Raw genomic sequence first — 23,427 nt, 5'->3', positions numbered from 1 at the left:
GAAGAACTATGTACAAAACATCCAAGGGTCCATGAGCCCAACTGAACAAAGGAAACCTACAAAAAACCCTAACTAAAATGCAACTATATACAAAAAGTGGAGCAGTGTCCGTCGACTCCAAATCATAAGAAGAAACAAAGGAAACCTAAAACTAAAGAACTATATACAAAGGCGGCGGGCAAGTCCAGCGGCTCACTCCGTGGTGTTCCGGGCCAGGGCATCATCAAACTCCTCGTCTATGTCCCGGAGGCGGTCCTGTTCCATGGCCCCGAGGGTCCGCAGGGACGACGCCATCTGCTCCTCCAACCCCCTGCGGATTGCCTCGAGGCACTCGGCCCGCCTCAGGGCCCTCCGCATGGAGTTCTCCGCCCTGACCATCGTGAGCCGCGCCTCTTCCGCCCGCTGCCGCTCCGCACCTATCTGCTGGCCCAACCGCAGCCACACGGAAGACACTTCCTGTCCTGGATCCTCCTGCCCTCCGGCCGATGCCTGCCCCTCTGATGTTGATGGCCCCGAGCCATGATGCCTCCCACGTTGACTCTGCTGCTGCCTCCGACGCAACTGCCTCTGCCAGCACGACGGCATCCAGGCTGATGGAATCCACCGACGCCGTCGTGCACGTGCCCTGCCTGATGATGCCGGCACATCCTCCATCTGCTGGGGTACAGTTGCTGTGGTGTCCACCCCTGCTGGACCTCCGACTCCCGACTGTGGAAGGGATGAGATCCCCACCGAGCTGGCTGCATTGGTCAGGGCAGGTCAACAGGGGGCCCTGGTGGCATCTGGGCCGGAAGACGGCAAGGAGAACGACCGGCGTATAGCCTCCACAGAGGAGGAGAGGGCCGCCAGATTGGCCGACACATGCAGGAAACCCCCGAACATGGAAGATCCCAATTGGGCCACGTCGGCACGGTGCTCTTCGTGATGACGTGCGTGCTCCTCCCGGGAAGCACGCACGTCATCACGAATTGCACCGGCGTGCATCGCGACCCCAATCAGGACCTTCTCCATACGGTCACGGGTCCCCTCGTCCGCAGGTGGAGGGGAGTCAGGTGACATGGACATCCCCTCTACCTGCGGACGGGCCTGGGACGGGGCATCCCTGCTGGTGCATGGTGGTGCACTCACAGGGTCAGGGACAGCGACATGCACAGGCCCCTCCACGGTGACCTGTGCTGCCTCCTGCCCCTGCCCCTGGACTGCACCACTTGCACCAGCAGGGATGCCCCCACCAGGCCCCATGTGTGCCTCAGTAGCGGCCTCCTCCTCCTCTGTTGAAACCACCAACCTGGATGGCTCCTCACCGTCTTCCGCCGTAGCAGGCCCCTGTGGGGGCTCACCCACCCCTTCCGCTGCAGCCGTGGGGGCATCCCCGCCGCCTTGCTCCACAGCGCCGTCTCCGCCCTCTTCTTCACTAGCCTCTGCGTAGAGGGAGACATAGAACACAAGCATCAGGGTACTGTTCAATGGTCCCCTAGACAGGAAGCAGATGAGTACCACTGTCAAAGTACATTTCCATCATGTCCCCCCACAACACATGGGTCAGTCCAGGCAAAACACACACAGTAACAGGCATGGTGCATGCCATGGACATTTCCATACATGTCCAATGGACTCTTGAAACATACAATGATATGGAACTCACATGCATCATGGGTCATGCCTATCACATGCACACACTACACCTCAGTCACATCCATCTGGCCTCATACACCCCAAACACAGCGGATACAAGGATAACTAGGCTGCATCAGTGAATCTGTGCATTGTCACACACATGTGTCATGCATCCATGGCATTCACAAGTCACAGACACGCAGGTCAGGCACACAGACATGGCTACCATATATGTACCTGTCATCAGCACCCATCCCTCACCCCCACCCATGTCCAGGAACAGAGACTGGCATGCTCTCATGTGTAAAATCTGCATAGGGCTCCCCATGTCGCATTTAAACACATGCAACAACCATGTGGTTCACACATCACTGGTCGCACATGCATTACCATGATGTCCCTGCACACATACATGCATACATGGCCTATGTCACACATACAGGCAAGTATCAGACAACCAGCACACCGCAACATGCCCTGTCTCACACAGCAATGCTTGGCCACTTACCGCTCAACTCCAGACGGGTCTCCCTCTCAAGAATCTGGGCGTGGAGCGCTGGGCGTACGCGTTCCAGGACCCTCATCTGGATGGAACTCATGCGGCCCCGGCCCCCCTCCACGAGGCGCCGGGCCTTCACGAGGGTCCTGGACGCTCCCAGCGCTTCTTGATCTTCTGGACGTCGCGGGTTGCCACCCCCTCCGCGTTGATGGCAACCACACAGTCGGCCCAGATCCTCTCCCGTCCTTCCTTGCTGGCGCGGGACGATCCAAAGAGGGCATCATACTGCCCCAGGACATGCTCCACCAGGACACCAACTTCGGTGGCAGTGAAGCTGGTGCCCCTCTGCCCCTCTGGCCTGGGGTTGCCACTGGTGCCAGATGTGGAAGTGCCCGACATGGCAACCCCAGAGGTAGGAGTGGGTGGGCAACTGGGTCCTGGGGCTGAGCTGTGGAGCGATGTTATCCCAGTCGGGAGTCTTCAGTTCCAGCAGGGGTGGACACAGCAACTGGACCCCTGCAGATGGCTGATGTGCAGGCACCAAATGGCAGGGCACGGTGGCGGCAGGCAGGCAGCAGCAGCAGATGGCACGTGGGAGGCTGCTCGGGGCACTGGGGGGCAGTAATTTGGCCTTCTGGGCAGGAGCGTGGTCTTCCGTGTGTTTTCGCGTGGCCAGCTTGATACGGAGTGATTTGGTACGTGAAAATCCTGCACGTCAGCGTGAAATTCGAGGAAAGGCCCTTAGCGCGTAAGCGCGTCAGCACGCATACGCGATTCTATTGGACCAAAGGCCCTCAGCGCGTAAGCGCGTCTGTGACGTGACCCGCACGGGTGTTTCCCTCATAGCACGTGATGACGGAGCACACGTGGAAAGACTGCACGTCAGAGTGTCATCGCGTGTAATTGGACAAAAGTGCGCGTACACGCGATTGGCCTATGTACGTGTATTTCAGGGGTGCGCGGGCACTTACACACGCAAGTACATCAGCGCACGTGTATTCCGGGGTGCGCGGGAATTTCCACACGCTATTGGCCTGGGTACTGGATTTCAGGGGTGCGCGGGAAGTTTCACACGCTCGCCTACAACACGCGCAAAGAAATACGTACGCCAGTAGGAAGCAGGCATACGTCGACCCGCGACGCATAAATTTGCGCGCAAAAAAAATAACAAGCTCAGACGCCAGGATGAATATACCGTTCCTAGCAGCAGTGGCCGTGGGCTACCAAAGGAGGAGGAGGAGGAGGAGGAGGAGGATAGTCAGGGCCAGAATATTCACACCCAGAACCAGCCTTTTCGGGATGCCTGATGGCCAGGTGTATGGGAGGTACAGGTTTCCACCACACATAATACTGGACCTGGTGAGTGAGTGGTAGGAGGACCTCACATGACCCACCCTGTGCTCCCAAGCACTCAGCCCCCTGGAGAAGGTCCTCAATGTACTGCACTTCTTAGCCACTGGATCATTTCAGCGGACAAGTGCCATAGTGGGTGGGGTGTCACAGGCCACGCAGTCACGCTGCCTACACCAGGTCTTGAACATCATCACTGCACGCCCATCAGTCCGCAGGCACATATACCTGCCCAGAACACATGCAGAAAGGCATGCTGCCGCCCTGGATTTTTACGGTGTGGCACAATTCCCCAAAGTGCTAGGTGCCATCGACTGCACCCATGTGGCTCTACGTCCCCCCAGGGCATCTGAGCACATCTATAGGAACTGCAAGCACTGGCATTCCATCAACGTGCAGGTAGTATGTAATGCCAAGGGAATCATCACCTCAGTATATGCCAACTATCCCGGGTCCACCCACGACAGCTTCATTTACCGAATGTCCACCCTAAGCCGAGACCTAGAAGCTGGGCGGCATGGCGATACATGGCTGCTTGGTGAGTATGAATGCCACTGTACATGCATGCATGTCAGATACTGAGCAAGGTCACAACCCCACCAATGATACCAATCACCACCTCCACAGGGGACAGTGCCTACCCTCTCAGCCCCCACATGATGACGCCAATTCGGAACCCCACCACGCCACCCGAGGTAAGATATAACACAGCCCACATTGCAACCCGGGGCATAGTGGAGCGCACATTCGGAGTGCTTAAGTCACGCTTTCGCTCCCTTGACCGTTCTGGCGGGCAGCTGTTATACGCTCCCCCAGTAGTGTGCAGGATCATAGTGGCAGCATGTGTCCTGCACAACGTTGCAACACACCGGGGCCTGCCTGTGGACATGGTGGTGCATCCACATCCCCAACCACATGCACGCCCGCTGCGCATGGGAGGGCAAAGGGCACGGGGGGAGGCAGCCCGTACACAGCTAGTGGCTAATTACTTCACATAGAAATCACACCCCTGTGGAGTGCACACTGCCCTGGCACATACCATCTGACAATCAATGATGACTCAACCTGACACTGATCCTGAATGTCTGGAGAATCAACCGTCAAAACCATATCAGCCTGTGATTGTTCACCTGGAAGTGTTACAATGTGTGCATCCCTACCTACACAGACACCACCAATGCAGTTTCGTGAAAAAACACATTTATGCAGCTAAAATGAATACCCACTTGCAAAATGCAACATGAGGACAGTGCCATGTCACCCAACCCATACCTAGCACCGCCACACGACACACCGTGCCATGTCATGCTATGTGCAGGTAAACAAAGTAATCCCCACAACATGACACAAGTGTCACAATGTACAGTGTCCCTAATTGAAACTCGCGACACCTGAAATGCTCACAGTAATGCAGGACCTACAACACACTTGAGCAGGTATTTAGCAAAAACACTTATCAGCTACTGACCCTCAAAACTACCATTAACATGACATTACGAATGTAAGGAATTAGTAGTCTCACCACCTGGAAATGCCTGCACTCCCACCACTTCCAACTGTATGGTGTTGCCGCCATGTAGAGTTGTAGGTGCACTGCTGCCAACATGGACCCCATCTCCAAAGTAGAGGGCCTTGTGTAGACATGAGGAAAGGACCTGCAAATTAGGAGGTAGACACGGATGATGAGTTACACATCAATGCAACATGCAGTGTACAACACAACAGCAATATGCACTAGGAATGTATACACAGTATTGACTAGACTACCCACACATGTAGTGGGAGTCCAATGTCACCATGTACGTCAATGTCACTTGGGCACACCCTTTGCAAGCCCATGGAAACGGGAAGCAGGAGGGGTGTGTGTGACATAAACCCAAGCATCTGAACCAAATACATGACAAGCCTGCATGTGCCCAGCCACAATGCAGCGTATGCCCACGGGAGCCACACAAGGCAACACATTGTCCCCAAAAAAAAAAAAAAAAAAATTTTTTTTAAATAATCAAAAATGGCCATTAATGGGCCCGGGGGGGTTGGGGAGGCCACCCAGGAGGTCCGAGGACAGGGTGCACACCAAAACCCACCTGTGTGGATCTTGCGAAAAAAAACACCTCCATGGGCTCATGGCCCACACGGCTACCCTATTGTGGGAGTATCACTGCTGTCGCTATTATCACCCTGTGCAGCTGCATCCGGAGGTGGTTGCACTATGGGAGGCAGCCCACGTAAGGCACTAGTCTGTTCCTCCATGGCTGCAAGCATGCGGGTGTGGTAGGTCTCGTTCTGGAGGATGAGTGTGCGGAGGTCCCCATGCAACAACTCACGGGATGCCCGGACCTCCGCCCTAGTTGCCTGCATCTCAGCTGAGAGCCTACGGGTGAGACGCTCCAGCTGCTGTTCTGTCCTTCGGTTTGTTGAAGCCTCAAGCTCAACAAGAGTCGTCCTGAGGTGAAGGAGTTCCAGCCTCAGGGCTTCCCTGTGGCCCTGGGACTCTATGGAGATGGCTTCCTGCAGAGTCGCCAGTGCCGCCCGCCTGTCCCTGTTGGACGCCAACATGTCCTCCCTGTGTGACTGGCAGATGGAGTCGGTTGCCTGCTGTAGTCGCTCCATCAGCCTTTCGGGGGGGACAATGGAAGTGGCCACCCTATCCATGGCCTGAGCCATCATCTCTGATGATGCTGCCTGTTGGGTTGCCATACCGTAAATGGATTACTCCCATGCGGTATTGCCAGGTGGCGTACGGCCACCACGTCGGCGGGCACCACACCTGTCTGGGGCAAGGCGAACTGTGCCTTGCTGTGCCGGCACTGGCTGAGGCTGCAGGACTGCATTCCCCCTCTGATCTGCTGGCCCAGGAACAGGATCAGATGTCGCGGAGTGTGACCCTGCATCCGTAACCACCAAAGGCGTAGCTGCCAACACTGACATCCCCATTGAGGGTTCTGACCCTGGTGCAGGTGGGTGGGACAGAACAGAATCCCTCCCAGGAACACTCACCTGCGACGGCACGTAGGTCTCATCATCCGAATCAACACCTGAGTACAGCTCGGGGGAGGTGCAGCCAGAGACACCCCTTGAGAGCACGACCTGCAGCAGTTGTGGGTTCTCACCCACCACCACACCACGTCCCTCACTGGTGGTCGGTCGGCCCTCGGACCCCTCCTGGGTCTGCACCATCTCCACAACCCCAGCAGTATCGGGTGCGTCTTCCCCTGCAAAGACATAAAAGCAAACAAATGGAAACAGGCATTAGCACCATGGCACACAATGAGGGCTGAGAAGCAACAGAACCAGTACTTGATTGACACATGTCCCACATGACTAAAACCCTCCCATGCATGCACCCTCACTGCGTATGAAGGGCAGGCAAATGGCACACACTGATGACACCAAGATGGAAGGGGAACACATTTTCTGCATGCTGACTGGCAGTGGCATCACACATTGGCCTGTGATTGCCAGGTGAAATACACATGCCATCACACAGATGGCATGTACCATTGCTATTGAGTGAAGATGGAGAGGAGGGCAGCACTTATTCATTCAGTCCAGTTCCCTCATGTAAAAGCTTTTCTAATTCAAACAGGTCTGATTTTTCACCTGGAGCTGCCAGTCCAAAATGGTCCGATTGCACAGGGACATGTCTAAACAAATGATATCCAGGTAACAAAGTCACTCCACTTTACCATAGCCATGTCAGACATGTGACTAGAGGACCGAGAAATGCCTAGTAAAAGTGGTGGAATGCAAACAATTTGCCTGAATGAACAGAGAAAAATAAGCAACAATGTTGTTGCAAGGTGACACTTCAAGGGCAACTGGCGTGCTGTTGGGCTATATGTCTACTGTTGGGCTATATGTCTACTGTTGGCAGAAGGGATACTGCTATGGCCAAATTCTGCTGCGCAGAATGTATTGCATGAAGCACATGGGTGACCCAAACGACTCAGGTGTATACACCCTCACCTGGCACACAAACAGAAGCCCTCACACACACACCATGCACATGGATGACACACACATGCATGTGCACTCACCGGACAATGCCTCATAATCAGGCAGATCTCCCACGCCTTGGATCTGTTCCTCCGTGACGTAGGTCCCAGCGACTGACTCATGTGGAGTGAGTTCCATGTCTTCTATTGGAAACCCACCTCCAGTCACTAGAGTTGCGGCATGACTTGAGGCCAGCTTATTCTTTGCCCTGCGCTTTAGGTAATTCCAGCGCTTATAGCAATCATTGGCTGTGCGCCTCACGATTCCAAGGGCACTTACGATGTCCGCAACGGTCTGCCAGTGTGCCTGGCGTTGTGCAGGTGTGGTCTTGGATCCTGCAACAATGACCATCTCGTTATCATGTGCGGACACATACTCGACAAGTGCATTCAGTTCGGCATCCGTGAAGCTGGGCTTCCTCGACGGGCCGGACTGTGTAGCCGTGTCTGGGGCATCAGCCTGTGCCGGACGAGCACTCTTCCTCTTCCGCTTGGAAGGTGGTGGTGATCCTGAATGTCCTATGCCGCTCTGGACACTAGGGGCAGGAGCCCTGGTGGACTCTGTATCAGGAGTGTGGGATTGCACACTCAGCATGGGAGTTGGTGCAGGCATTGGCTCAAGTGTAATGGTGTCAGGGGGAATGTCAGCAGGATGGACTAGGACCGACACTGTCCTGGCTGGGTGTGTGAGAGCTGGGGTGGATGGAGCTGCAGCTGCCCCTGCAGGCTCTCCACCCTGCCTACTTGGGGCAGCAGATGACCTTGCTGCCCCTGATCCACGTGGCCTGATGACATCAACGTGCACCGGCGCACGTGTCATAGGCCTGCTGACCTGCCTGGAAGTCAGCCATGGAGTCAGCCAGGTCTGGTGCCACAATGGGCTGGTCCAACAAGGGCTGAGCATGGATGGTGTCAGCCACATCAGCCTCAATCAGGGGGGGGGGGATTATGGGTGCTCTTGACTGGTCCTCCACACATGGGGGGACAGGGTCACCCTGCAAGTAACGACTACGTCCCCTACCGGATCGTATGGGAGTGGCTGTAAACTATTGTCCCGGGCAATTGGGGGTCAAAGGGGTTGGGTACCAGATGGTAATTGTACCCTAGTGCTCTAGCAAGGCTGAATGTGACCCCTGGGGAAAGATCACGGGTCACGCAACGCACAGGAAGCCCAAAAAAGGGAGATGACGTGCACGCAACCCCTCCTAGACCACGTGTGCGGAAAAAAAAACCTGCACTACGCTGTGGCACCCAGTAACACAAGAATGAACGTATGCGTGTCGCACGCAGCCTAGAATGACCTCTGAAGGGGTAGGCTACACACGGGGCAAGCACAGATGTTAGATACGTACGTGACTCACCGTCTGCCAGGAAAAAGAGCGTGAAAAAGAAGCGCGTGTGCGCGTTGGCAACACCCCCGCCAAAAGAAGAATTGTACGCTGTCTGAGGAGACAGGACAACAGTAGAAGGGAACGCTGTTTGAGGGAACAGCCCAGGAAAACCAGAAAAAGAGAAAAAAGAGAAAAAGCTGTCAGAGGTAACAGGGAGTACGAACTTGAAACGCCGTGAAGTAAATCGCGTGTGAAACGACAAGAAGTACAGATTTCACCCACTCGCTCTCCACGAAAAGCACGTACAAGGAAATAGTGTTCTACACGTACCTTTTATGCAGGCCCACACGTCCAGCGTCACTTACGCGGCGTGTACGCGCTAGGGCCATTTCCACCAATTACACGCTTTGTCACTTCTGCGTGTAGGGCCATTTCCACCAATTACACGCTTTGCCACTTCCGCGTGTACGCGCTAAGGCCATTTCCACCAATTACACGCTTTGACACTCAGACGTGTCTTTCATTTTTTTAACACGCAACATTTCCAACGTGTGCCATATTCAACGTGCACGTGACTTCATAGACGCGCATACGCTGGTGGCCTTTGGGCCAATGAATGTACAGACGTGTGCTGACGCGTTTACGCGCTAAGGGCCTTTCCTCGAATTACACGCAGACGTGTTGGATTTTCACGTGCAAAATCACTCCGTATCAAGCTGGCCACGCGTTCACACACGGAAGACCACGCTCCTGCCCAGAAGGCCGAATTACTGCCCCCCAGAGCACGCTCCCACCTGCCATCTGCTGCTGCCTGACTGCCTGCTGCCCACGTGCCCTGCCATTTGCTGCCTGCACATCAGCCAGGGGTGCTGTTGCTGTGACCACCCCTGCTGGAACCGAAGACTCCGACTGCTTTTCCATCGCCCCACAGCCCAGCCCCAGGACCCAGTTGCCCACCCACTCCTGCCTCTGGGGTTGCCATGTCGGGCACTGCAACATCTGGCACCAGTGGCAACCCCCGGCCAAGGAGGCAGAGGGGCACCAGCTTCACTGCCACCGAAGTTGGTGTCCTGGTGGAGCATGTCCTGGGGCAGTATGATGCCCTCTTCGGAAGGTTGCGCGCTGACAAGGAAGGACGGACTCGGATCTGGATGGACATCGTGACTGCCATCAACGCGGAGGAGGTGGCAGTCCGCGACTACGAACGTGTCAGGAAGCGCTGGGAGGACTTCAGGTCCAGGACCCTCAACAAGGCCCGGCGCCTCCTGAAGGCAGCGGATGCTAAGGGGCGCCGGGGCCACTTGTCGGTAGATCAGATGAGGGTCCTGGAACGCATATCCCCAGCGCTCCACATCCAGGTCCTTGAGAAACAGACCCGTCTGGAGTCAAGCGGTAAGTGTACCTGCATACTGATTGTAAGCTGTGCGTGTGGTGGTGTGCCAGGAGTGTGCAGGTTGAACATGTATTTTTATGTGGCCAAGTAGGGGGGTGTACAGGGCCGTGAGGGTGACACATGCGAGGGGTCTCATGTGTGACACATGGATGGTGCTTTTGTGTGTGGGCTTGCATGGCACAGGATGTGGAGGAATGATTGTCAGGTGTGACATGGATGTCGATCAAAACACTGCGACAGTTGGCGGAGGTGTACACATGCATGTCAGTTTGGTGGTGTGTGTGCATGTGTAATGTACTGCCTATGTTGCATGTGATGTGTGGATGACCTTTGGCTGCTCATGCTGTTGTATGTGAATAGATGGTGCTGGCTGTTGCAATATGGCTGTGGTATGGCTGATGTGTGCAAGTTGAAATGACATGTGTGTTTGGTTATTGTGATGCCATGTCTGAGGTTTACCAATGCCACTCATGTATAACTGTCATGTGTGTATGAGTCCAATTTACAGTGCCCTGATGCCTGTGTTTTCTTTCTCCCTGTCTGCAGCGTCAACTGATGAAGAGGGCGGAGAAGGTGCTGTGGAGCACAGCGGCAGGGGTCGCACCACCAGCCGGAGACGCAAGGCCTGGATCCCCTCCCAGGTTGTGATCTCGTCGGGGAGTGAGGAGTCCGGTGCCGCGTCCCAGGCCGCAGCTGCCGAGGGGAGGTCCAAGAGGCGGAGGTTGGAGTTGGACTCCTCGGCAGCAGAAGGGGCAGCTGGGACCCCACAGGGCCCAACGGAGGAAGATGGCACGGAGTCATCCAGGTTGGTGGGGGGTTTGGTGGAGGAGGAGGCCGTGCAAGCGACAGAGGCGGGGTCTGGAGGTGGGGATTCCACTGGTGCTAGTGGTGCAGTGCAGGATCAGGGACAGGAGGCAGCACAGGCCGCCGCGGAGGTGCCTGTGTGCAATCCTGTCCCTGCTCCTGTCACTGCATCATCTTGCACCAGCGGGGATGCCTACCTCCAGACCCGTTCTCAGGGAGAGGATTGGCTTACAACACCTGGCCTTCCTCTCCCTGTGGATGTGGCTATCCTGCACTAGGTTGAGCCTGTCCAGGGTGGGGTGGCGTTGCATCAACGGGCCATGCGAGCTGACCTGCAGTCTTTTCATGATGAGTCTGCACATCTTCTCGCATGGCTCGTTGACCGCGTTGACCCACTGGGACAGCTCACCAGGTCTGGATTCCTCCGTTTCCTGGACCTTGTTCCGACCCCCTTCTCCACAGAACCCCCTATGCCCCAGTCGTCCTCCATGCCATCTTCCCACCCATGTGTCACCTGGGTGCCCTGTGGAGCTGCCTCCGACCGTGCGGCCAGGCTGGTGGACAACAGATCCCTGCCACAGTCGGGAGTCGGACGTCCAGCAGGGGTGGCCACATCAACGACTGCACCCCAGCTGGAGGAGGATGCGCAGGCACCATCGGACAGGGTACATGGACAGCAGCAGCTGCAGCAGCAGGAGGCTGTAGGTGGGAGCCACGATAGCTCTGGGCCTTCAACATCGGAGGGGCAGGCATCGGCCGGAGGGCAGGAGGACCCTGGACGGGCAGTGTCTTCCGTGTGGCAGCGGTTGGGCCACGCCATAGATGCGGAGCGGCGGCGGGCGGAAGAGGCGCGGCTCACGATGGTCAGGGCGGAGAACTCCATGCGGAGGGCCCTGAGGCGGGCCGAGTGCCTCGAGGCAATTCGCAGGGAGTTGGAGGTGAACATGTCGGCGTCCCTGCGGACCCTCGGGGCCATGGAACAGGACCGCCTCCGGGACATAGACGAGGAGTTTGATGATGCCCTGGCCCGGAACACCACTGAGTGAGCCGCTGGACTGGCCCGCCGCCATTGTATATAGTCATTTAGTGATAGGTTTCCTTTATTGTTTATTTTTATTTGGAGTCGACGGACACTGCTCCACCTTTTGTATATAGTTCCATTTTAGATAGGTTTTTTTGTAGGTTTCATTTCTTCTGTTGGGATGATGGACCCTGAATACTTTGTACATAGTTGGACTTTGCATTTGGATATTTTTTTTACTATGAATATTTTTTTCCATGGAGCAATGGTTTTCTATTTCTTTTTTCCCTTCATTTCCTTTTTATGGACTTGAACTTTAGAAGACATTTTTTTGGATTATCATTTATTGATTTTAATTTGAAAAGGGACAGCCAGCTTAATTTGCTTTATTTTATACTTGTGTATATTGTTTAATTTTGATTGCCATTACTGTTGTTTTTAATACATTATTTTGATTTTTTTCATTCTTCAGTGTGTGGTTTCATCTCATTGTTTTCATGCATGTCATGATATGGGTTTTCAGGTTCACTTGCAACCATTGTGTGTGTGTGAGACACATGTGTTCATTTACATTGTTTCCATTGGAGTAGTTTCATGGGCGCATGTAATACTTGGTTGTGTCTTTGGGCTGTGGTGGCTGGCCATGAGGCCAATGCTTGAGGATTGTCAGGGCCTGTGGGCAGGGGGACATGAGTGGGGGCCTGGTGGAGGCTGCCCCTGCACTGCTGGGGGGTGAGGGTGGTGGGAGACATGAGTGGGGGCCTGGTGGAGGCTGCCCCTGCACTCCTGGGGGTGGGGGTGCAGGGGGACATGAGTGGGGGCCTGGTGGAGGCTGCCCCTACACTGCTGGGGGTGGGGGTGCAGGGGGACATGAGTGGGGGCCTGGTGGAGGCTGCCCCTGCACTGCTGGGGGGTGGGGGTGGTGGGAGACATGAGTGGGGGCCTGGTGGAGGGTGCCCCTGCACTGCTAGGGGGTGGGGGTGGTGGGAGACATGAGTGGGGGCCTGGTGGAGGCTGCCCCTGCACTGCTGGGGGTGGGGGTGGTGGGAGACATGAGTTGGACATGAGTGGGGGCCTGGTGGAGGGTGCCCCTGCACTGCTGGGGGGTGGGGGTGGTGGGAGACATGAGTGGGGGCCTGGTGGAGGCTGCCCCTGCACTGCTGGGGGTGGGGGTGCAGGGGGACATGAGTGGGGGCCTGGTGGAGGCTGCCCCTGGTGGCTGGGGAGTGGGGGTGGTGGGAGACATGAGTGGGGGCCTGGTGGAGGCTGCCCCTGCACTGCTGGGGGTGGGGGTGGTGGGAGACATTAGTGGGGGCCTGGTGGAGGCTGCCCCTGCACAGCTGGGGGGTGGGGGTGGTGGGAGACATGAGTGGGGGCCTGGTGGAGGCTGCCCCTGCACTGCTGGTGGTGGGGGACATGAGTGGGGGCCTGGTGGAGGCTGCCCCTGCACTGCTGGGGGGTGGGGGTGGTGGGAGACATGAGTGGGGGCCTGGTGGAGGCTGCCCCTGCACTCCTGGGGTTGGGGGTGCAGGGGGACATGAGTGGGGGCCTGGTGGAGGCTGCCCCTGGTGGCTGGGGGGTGGGGGTGGTGGGAGACATGAGTGGGGGCCTGGTGGAGGCTGCCCCTGCACTGCTGGGGGGTGGGGGTGGTGGGAGACATGAGTGGGGGCCTGGTGGAGGCTGCCCCTGCACTGCTGGGGGTGGGGATGCAGGGGGACATGAGTGGGGGCCTGGTGGAGGCTGCCCCTGGTGACTGGGGGGTGGGGGTGGTGGGAGACATGAGTGGGGGCCTGGTGGAGGCTGTACCTGCACTGCTGGGGGTGGGGGTTCAGGGGGACCTGAGTGGGGGCCTGGTGGAGGCTGCCCCTGGTGACTGGGGGGTGGGGGTGGTGGGAGACATGAGTGGGGGCCTGGTGGAGGGTGCCCTTGCACTGCTAGGGGGTGGGGTGGTGGGAGACATGAGTGGGGGCCTGGTGGAGGCTGCCCCTGCACTGCTGGGGGTGGGGGCCTGGTGGAGGCTGCCCCTGCACTGCTGGGGGTGGGGGTGCAGGGGGACATGAGTGGGGGCCTGGTGGAGGCTGCCCCTGGTGGCTGGGGGGTGGGGGTGGTGGGGGTGGTGGGAGACATGAGTGGGGGCCTGGTGGAGGCTGCCCCTGCACTGCTGGGGGTGGGGGTGCAGGGGGACATGAGTGGGGGCATGGTGGAGGCTGCCCCTGCACTGCTGGGGGGTGGGGGTGGTGGGGGACATGAGTGGGGGCCTGGTGGAGGCTGCCCCTGCACTGCTGGGGGTGGGGTTGCAGGGGGACATGAGTGGGGGCCTAGTGGAGGCTGCCCCTGCACTGCTGGGGGGTGGGGGTGGTGGGAGACATGAGTGGGGGCCTGGTGGAGGCTGCCCCTGCACTGCTGGGGGTGGTGGGAGACATGAGTGGGGGCCTGGTGGAGGCTGCCCCTGCACTGCTGGGGGTGGGGGTGCAGGGGGACATGAGTGGTGGCCTGGTGGAGGCTGCCCCTGCACTGCTGGGGGGTGGGGGTGGTGGGAGACATGAGTGGGGGCCTGGTGGAGGCTGCCCCTGCACTGCTGGGGGTGGGGGTGGTGGGGGACCTGAGTGGGGGCCTGGTGGAGGCTGCCCCTGCACTGCTGGGGGGTGGGGGTGATGGGGGACATGAGTGGGTGCCTGGTGGCGGCTGCCCCTGGTGGCTGGGGGGTGGTGGGGGACATGAGTGGGGGCCTGGTGGAGGCTGCCCCTGCACTGCTGGGGGTGGGGTTGCAGGGGGACATGAGTGGGGGCCTGGTGGAGGCTGCCCCTGCACTGCTGGGGGGTGGGGGTGGTGGGAGACATGAGTGGGGGCCTGGTGGAGGCTGCCCCTGCACTGCTGGGGGTGGGGGTGGTGGGAGACATGAGTGGTGGCCTGGTGGAGGCTGCCCCTGCACTGCTGGGGGGTGGGGGTGGGAGACATGAGTGGGGGCCTGGTGGAGGCTGCCCCTGCACTGCTGGGGGTCGGGGTGGTGGGGGACCTGAGTGGGGGCCTGGTGGAGGCTGCCCCTGCACTGCTGGGGGGTGGGGGTGATGGGGGACATGAGTGGGTGCCTGGTGGCGGCTGCCCCTGGTGGCTGGGGGGTGGGGGTGGTGGGGGACATGAGTGGGGGCCTGGTGGAGGCTGCCCCTGGTGGCTGGGGGGTGGGGGTGGTGGGAGACATGAGTGGGGGCCTGGTGGAGGCTGCCCCTGCACTGCTGGGGGGTGGGGGTGGTGGGAGACATGAGTGGGGGCCTGGTGGAGGCTGCCCCTGCACTGCTGGGGGTGGGGGTGGTGGGAGACATGAGTGGGGGCCTGTTGGAGGCTGCCCCTGCACTGCTGTGGGTGTGGGGGGTGGGAGACATGAGCAGGTGTGCAGGGTAGTCCCCTGTTTTGTGGGCTGCCTGCAGGGGCCGTGGAGGGTGTACAGGGAACACCTGTGAGGACCCACCCAGCTTAATCGCGTGTGTAACTTCCCGTGCACCCCTGTAATACACGTACCCAGCCAAATCGCGTGTGTAACTTCCCGCGCACCCCTGTAATACACGTACCCAGCCAAATCGCGTGTGATGATTCCTGCGTACCCCTGTAATACACGTACCCTGGCTAATCGCGTGTAAAACTTCACACGTACCCCTGTCATACACGTACCCAGCCAAATCGCGTGTGATAATTCCCGCGTACCCCTGTAATACACCCTGGCTAATCGCGTGTAGAACTTCACACGTACCCCTGTAATACACGTACCCTGGCTAAACGCGTGTAAAACTTCACGCGTACCCCTGTAATACACTTACCCTGGCTAATCGCATGTGAAACTTCCCGCGTACCCCTGATATGAACGTTACCCGCTTTGCGTTTCTTGTTTGGCAGCCCTGTAAACTGGTCCAGGGTTAGCGCAGCCCTTTGCGATGATTTAGCGATTTTGATGGCTTTTCCTTGCGCGAGGGCGTTCTTGGGGGCCTTACTGGCGCTGCTGCAGGGTCGCTGCGATACTCTGCGCCACGGCTGGTTTGGGAGCCTAAAATCCATGAATACGCTGTGCGCGGAAATCGGTTTTGGCGCACGCGCCTGGCGCAGACAATCGCACGCGGACACTCTGCGCCAGCCGCTTGCGACACTTTTCTGCGAAATTCTATGAATTACCCTGTAAATGTTCTCTCGATGGAGAACAAACTGAGCAGTTCATAACACTAGTGCTAAAATCATTGACTTCTTCCTGTTAAGTGTCTAGCAGGGACACAAGGGTGTTGTAGATTTTTGAGGTGGTGACATTGTGCCTTTTTATAAAACATCTTTACAAGACCTCAGGAGGACAGAGTCTAGAAGCAACACGAGGGGTCAGATAGATGAAGAAACCAAATAGGGGCAGAGTTTGGAGGAGAAAAAACAAAGAGGTGATGGCTGGAAGGTTTATAATGAATCTTAACCACTGGCATTGCTCTGGGCAGCCCTCCAGACCATGGTTCTTCGCCTGCCAAGACATTACAGAAGGGGAAAGACCATATGCAAATCAGGCTTGGCCCCACCCTAAAAGGGGCAGTCCAGCCTGAACTGCTAGGTCACTTCCCTTCTGCACGAGACCACAAGCATCCCCAAACATGTTGACCCCCAACAAGGGCGAAACATGTTTGGGGATGCTTGTGATCTCGTGCAGAAGGGATGTGGCCTAGCAGTTCGGGCTGGACTGCCCCTTTTAGGGTGGGGCCAAGCCTGATTTGCATATGGTCTTTCCCCTTCTGTAATGGCTTGGCAGGTGGAGAACAGTGGTCTGGAGGGTTGCCCAGAGCAAAGCCAGTGGTTAAGATTCATTCTAAACCTTTCAGCCATCACCTCTTTGTTTTTGCAGAGTTTGGAGGACCCAGCTGATTCCACAAGGCTTGACTGCCCGGTGTGAGAAACCAAAGGGTGTCTCACCCGCTAGTCCTCGAGGACTTGTCATCTAGGTGGGCAGGACACGGCCATCGCTTTTGGATCCAGTTCTTGGAGGTGGACCAGTGCGGGAGGATTACCTGGGTGAGGGTTCTTCAGAGAGTGGGGGTGAGGCCGCCAATGGTGAGATGCTGTATTCCCCCTTATTTTGTTTATCTAACCCATCATATTTTTTAGGATACTCCGAGGCCCCAACTCCTCCCCTCCTACCCCCCTTTTTACACAAACACTGGGCCGAGTAAGAGGGTGACTGAGAGTAACAACATTAACTTTCACACATCGTACTGGACATGTCCTGCTAATCCAATCAGGCAAAGTCATGCACTTGACTCTAAGTGCATACACCTGATAGCAATTGGTTCTCCTCACATGAATAAAAGGCAGAACCTAAGGACACTCTTTGGGCAAGATGCAACACGAGTACGAGCAGCACTTGGAACAGAGCGACGGACCAAGGGATGAGAGCAGCAAGTTAGAAAACCCCAAGAGATCTCTATTGGAGGTTGTTGCCTCCGACAGGCCGGGAAAGGTACGCGGAGAAAGCCAGATCCCACAAGTGAAGACTACATTGCATTTCCAGGACACCAGCGACCCTCCCAGGTGAACGGCAGAGTATGGGAGGCGAGGCCAAGTCTGTAGTACTAACCTTGACTCGTGAATTGGAAATCGCAAAACCAAGAAAGAGACTCACACAGCTGCTGAGTTGGCAAGTGACCTGAGAGACTGGTGTGTGTTTAAGTTTGAAGTAGCAACATTATATCTCAAGTGAAGGCTGCACGTGTAAGGATGAGACAGGAAGAAAGGCAGAGCTGGGAATGAACTCTGAAGTAAGGACAGCTGTGAGATCAGCGATACTAAGTAACAGATTGGTTTGGCGAAAGGAAGTAGCCAACTTGAAAGTCTCTGTGAAAGGTACATTGTTTGAAGCAATAAAGCGAATGAACAGCAAAAGTGAAGTAAGCAAGAGTAACTCCTAAAGAAAGGGAGAGTGATAGTTAAAACGCAAACTTTGAGTCGAAGTGGTCCTGCTGTTGTCTGTAAAGAAAGCCATGCACATTACATTTGAAAGTTTTTGACATCATAAAGTGGTCCGAGCCCGACAAAGGGAGACCCGAAGTAAAATAAGCTTGGGGTAGGGAGCCCCCTTGCAAGCTTTTGTTGAACTTTGTTGTGAAAGGTCTGAGCCCGACAGAGGGGGACCTACGTGAACCTTTTTGAAACATTATTTTGGAAGTCAGGAAGAGAGACTTCAATGTGAAAAGCAAGGCAGGCCTCGATCCAAGTTTTTGAACTGCTCATTGGGCCTCATTACAAGTTTAGCGGTAGTCTTGCCTGTAAAACCGGTAGGTTGCCGCCAAACGTACACATTCTTCCGCCCCCTGGCAATGGGGAAATACAGGGCCATTACAACCCTGGCGGACCTTGTATTTCCCCATTGCCAGGGGCCGGAAACTTTTACCCCCCATTCCCATTTGAGCCCCTGAAGTTCTGCTCGCGGGTGGAAAGGCACCCGTGAGCAGAACTCGTAGTTTGCCGGTCCGATGACTACAATACCGGCAAGCTTACCGGTACCGTAGTTACCGGACCGGGAACCTTGTATTGAGGCCTATTGTGTTATAAACGGAGCCAGATTGTGTTATCCTGTCTACAAGGGACAACTTTGCTCCGTGAGTACTAACCTGGGGAGGAGAGCTGGTTCAGCCACATTTATTCTTTTGAACACTGATTTTTCCTTTGTATACATTTCTCCTTTTTACACTTTTTGTACAAGAGATAGGGCAGGCATTAGGTTTTTGTTAGTATAGGCCATTTCTGATTTCACGGACTCCTCTGGGACTGTTTTGTTTATCGTTTGATGGTCAAGACTGCTGCCATTTCAGTTATAGGGCAAAGTAGGAGTTTCTCCAATCCGAACAACTTCAATAAAGGTTTTACAAATTGTATCCATTGTGTCAGTGTTATACCTGTGATACCATGCCTCCCCTACACTGGGTAAGAGAAAGTAAGCAGCTAATTTAAGGCTGGAGCTATGACTGTAGTTTTAGTCTATGGACCTAGAAAGGACACTTTGCAAATTCTTATTTGTAATGCTTACTACAATACATTGGAGTCAAAACTACAGAGCTGAACCAATTGGCAAGAAGAAGCAAACCAACTTTCTGATGCCTTCACCCTGACACTGTAAGCTTCACATGGGCCCAAAAGTGGCACTTAATGTTTACAAATCCAAATTCTTTTTGTCTGTTTCAATATTATGGGGACTGAAATTGTCCATTTTATCAAATTTTTGCAACATATATATTTTCTTTTCTACCCGTGTGATGGTGAAACAGTTAGTTTATTGTGGTTCACATTTTGTCATAGCGCCTGTAGGTAACCTGTGCTGCCCCTCATACTACTTTGGCCAGCCAATGAGGATCCATCAGAGCACGGAAGAGAGGAATCCTTGCAGGGTGTGACAAATCATTGGACGTCGCCACTTCTCCCCAGGAGGGAGCCCCTTCTCATGAGGCTAGGGAGGGGCTGTCGCTACCCAATTGTCCCCCTAGGGGTGGTTTTGCGAGGGAGGTCCTCATGGGACGGAGCTCCCCACCTGGGGAAAGAGGCTACTGCACGGGTTGTGGCACCTCACAGTACACCAACACATACCCCCCCTCCTCAAGCCCCACTCACCTCTAGTACTTTCTATTTTGACTCCACCTCTATGTATTGTTGCCCAGTAGAAAATTACAAAATACTTTCACCACCAGGCCCAATGCAGCTGGCAACAAAGTATAAAGATCCACAAAGGACGTCCAATGAGGGAGGAAGCGGCCACAAGTGACTGTAGATGCGCGGTACACCATACAATGGGGTTTCAAACTTGCGTTGTTGAGGAGAGAAGCCTGGATGATGTTGGCAGTCAGGCGAGCATCTCTGGTTCGCACGGGCGGACTGGCGAAGGATGGAGGAAGGGTGAGCAGAAGCAAGCTGCAGTGGGGAATAATGTCACACTGCCACAGCCGAAGCAAGACGCCGGGGAAGCCCAGATGATCGTTTGTTGTCCCTGGAATCTCCGGGAACAAGCCAAGGCCCCGAACAAGGTAAGGGCCAGCTAAGGATATCCAGAGGGGACATGGAAGGGCCCTTTGAGCAGTCAAAGAGCGCAGTCCTGAGGCTCCTAAGCAGTCGAAGTCCTAAGGATCACGCCATGGTCTGGTGACCTGCAGTCTTCCTCCTCCACCTCCTCGTCACAGTGAGCCAGTCAAATCGACTGGCCACCAGGGAAGGGTTGAGGACCCATACCATCAATCAGAGTACAAGAGTTTCTCATCGCAGTAGCAACCGCTCATCCACTGGCAAGGAAGGGTCGAGGACCCTATTATCGAGAGAGAAGTACAAGTCATCTTCCTGGCAATACCTGGCTGGCGAGTGAACCAGGTTGGCCAACCCAAAGAAGAGGTGAAACTAAAACACTGGCCTGGGACCCCTCCTCTGAGAAAGACACAAGCTATCTTCATCGTGGCACTACCCGGCAGGGAAGTGATCCAGGTGTGCCAACCCAAAGAAAATCTGGAAGTGAAACTTTTGTCAGGGACCCAAACTCAAAAAAGCAGTTCCAGTCATCTTCCACGTGGCAGTACCTGGCAGGGAAGTGAATCAAGTGGGCCAGTGCAAAGGAGAGCTGAAACACGAAGGGGATGTTGCAAGTGTGAAAGTTCTTGAAAAGGAAGACCATGGGAAGGGAACCATGCCCCTTGGGTATAGTCAACTGTGAGCAAGACAAAAGGAGAAGAGAGCCATTCTCCTGATAATTTGGTAAACTAGCACAAGCTGGAAAGGCCTGGGGGAAGGGAGTCATTCGGCCCAGGCTAGCTGAAAGTAGAGACTTGATACAGTTCAGTGTGAAGTTGACTGTGAAACCAATAAGCCTAGGGAAGGGAGTCCTGGTTGTGTTGAACTGTGAAATACAGATACCAGAGGAAGGGAGTCATTCTCCTGGTAACCCAAGCTAAAAAGACTTTATGATACAAGGTGGTGTACCTGACAGTGAGAAGTGTCGGAACTTTGGGCCTGATCACGAGTTGGGCGGTATCCCATATGGGATACCGCCCAACTTTATTAGCGTTTGCGCCCACCTGTCCGGCGGTATTGCTTGTGGATCACAGGTTGGGCGCTAACTGTTAATTCCCATTGGGGAATTTTTGGTGCAATTGCCAGTAAAAATAATTGCATTTTCCCTGCGTGTTTACCCCCTGAGCTGGGGGTAAACACGCCAGACTCATGATTGGGCAGACCCTTAAATGCGGAGTTAACGCTGTTACCGACGCATTCAAGGGTTACCACCCAACTCTCGATGAGGACCTTTGTCTTTTGTGTTGGAGCTCAATTTTGACCCGGGGAAGGGAGTCCTTCCCCTAGAAAAGAAGCAAAAACCTGGAAGTGAACTTTTATCCCCAGTCCAGAAGAAGGGAGTCATTCCTCTGGACCAAGAAGGTCTACCTTATCTCTAGTTTAGTTTCAAGTGTAAAGGTCAGAAGTAGGGTTTTTTACACAGGACGGTCGACCATTGATTTACAGGGACATTCTAACAGACCCCTCAATTGAGGCTGGGAAACCCCTCTTGGAGATTGTGAAAGTTATGTTTTCTCTTTATTTTCATGACAAATAAGTCTAGAACAATCACCATGCCACCTGTGTGTCAGTCTCATCCTTCTGCAGTTAAAATGCTTTACCTTTAATGTTTTAATCCATGGCTTTAGTTTACTTGTAGGCTGTTTATCATTAAATGCCCCATAGAAGCCCATCTACTTTTGACTGAGTTGTGTAATCCTTTCCATTTAATTGGTTCGTCCGAGCCTCAACATCTGCGCTTGCCACTAATGATAATTGGCTTTTCATAATTGACTCTTGGTGAGTAAGAAATGGTGTGCTGTGTATGTGGAGAACTATGGGGGCAAGTGACTTATGCCTGGCTAGTAGTTTTCAACTTGAAATGTTTACTCCGCATTATTCAGGGGTTGGTATGCATAACCTCACCTGTTCCCTGGCTCGCCAATCCTAACAGCACCACAACTGTGAGTAGGATTTAAGTTTTCTGTGCCATAATGGTTGCACCTTGATGATTGGTTGTAGGCAGCTTTAACTTTTTAGAAGTGAATAGGAGAAGTGTAGAAGGCTGGGTATGTACTCAACTATTTTATTGCTAATATTGCAACTATATAATTTACAATTTTTTAATACACCTGTACTATCCTTACAAGGGAATAGATCTACATACTAAACAAGAGAGTGAGACCATTGTTAAAGTGTTTCTATTTGCGTTGAAGACTATATTGCAAGCTTAAATACTTGTTGGTTTAGTAATATAACTGAATGGGCGCAAAATTGCCACTACTCATTGCCTAGTGATATTTGACTCTTGACAAGAAATGGTATGCTGTGTGTATGTATAAAATTGAGGTGGCAAGTAACTTTTATATGTGTGGCTAGAAGTTTGCAACTAATTTTTGCCCCTTGATAAATGTATAGAGAAGATATTGATAACATTTAAAGTTTACTATGTAAGCATTTGTTCTTACTAACTCTATTGGTAGAGCCACAACTTTAGGTTGGAAAAAAAAAACTGTGGTGTTCACATGAGGGACTGACTCTGTAAGCTGAAGTTAAAGAAGCTGTAATGTATACGTCAATTTCTTTCAGAACTTTGATACTATCGTTCAAGAGAATGTCACCATCGATGGACAACCTTTTCATGAAGCGTCCGATTCTCCAAGTGGTAGGTTGGTTCTTGGTTTAGCTTTATTGAGTTTTTTAATATGTTCCTTTCACATGTTCTCTGGTGCATCAATATACCTTTTTAAAAAGAGAAGCAATTGGTAGATTTTGCAGATGAAAGAAAAGTGTTTTTGTAGTTAGAAATCTGTTCCACCATCCATTAAATCTGATTGCAAAGGGGTATTGTTATCGTTGAAGGAATAATTCTGTCAGTCGGGAAGAATAAGCACAAACTAAAAGTAGATGATTGGCATAATGGCATTCATAATCAAGAGGAAGAATAAGCTGGAAGTGTCAAGAGGGTACCTGACATATATGCACTCAACTAATCTGCAGCAACAGTTGTTTTAGGAAAATATCCCCCCCCCCTCCCTCTTCCACATTTATCATTGTTCAAACATGTTACCTACTATTTTATGCTACACTACCTTTTGATTTGTCTCACTGGGTGATATTGTGCCTTTTAATATAAATAAAAGGGAGGATAGCTCAGAGGCAACGTGCTGGCCTTAGAAGCAAGACAACACAGAGAAACACGGGTTCGATCCCCAGGTCTGCGCTTAGAAACCTCTGGGTATTAAACGTGTTATAAAGAACATCATATCATATCATATATATGATCCAACCTTAAGTGTTTAATTTGACTGCAAGAAAGTGTTGTCATTATTTTTATATTAAGTTAAATGCAAGAAAATATTGAAATAAGTTAA

At 54.0% G+C, this 23,427-nt stretch overlaps 1 protein-coding gene across 1 annotated transcript in view; it reads left to right on the top strand.

Annotated features, from left to right (window-relative positions):
- The window catches only part of NSL1 (NSL1 component of MIS12 kinetochore complex), a 260,539-nt gene that overhangs the window by 93,850 nt on the left and 143,262 nt on the right, over positions 1-23,427 (top strand). The window contains exon 2 of the mRNA XM_069608536.1: positions 22,643-22,718. Within this exon, the coding sequence (XP_069464637.1) occupies positions 22,643-22,718 (76 nt within the window). The remainder of the gene's footprint in view (positions 1-22,642; positions 22,719-23,427) is intronic.

Source organism: Ambystoma mexicanum, chromosome 4q (genome assembly GCF_040938575.1).
Source record: "Ambystoma mexicanum isolate Mex_15411 chromosome 4q, UKY_AmexF1_1, whole genome shotgun sequence".
Lineage (NCBI taxonomy): Eukaryota > Metazoa > Chordata > Amphibia > Caudata > Ambystomatidae > Ambystoma > Ambystoma mexicanum.
The sequence above is the reverse complement of the archived record's forward strand: the minus strand, read 5'-3'. Positions and strand labels throughout refer to the sequence as shown.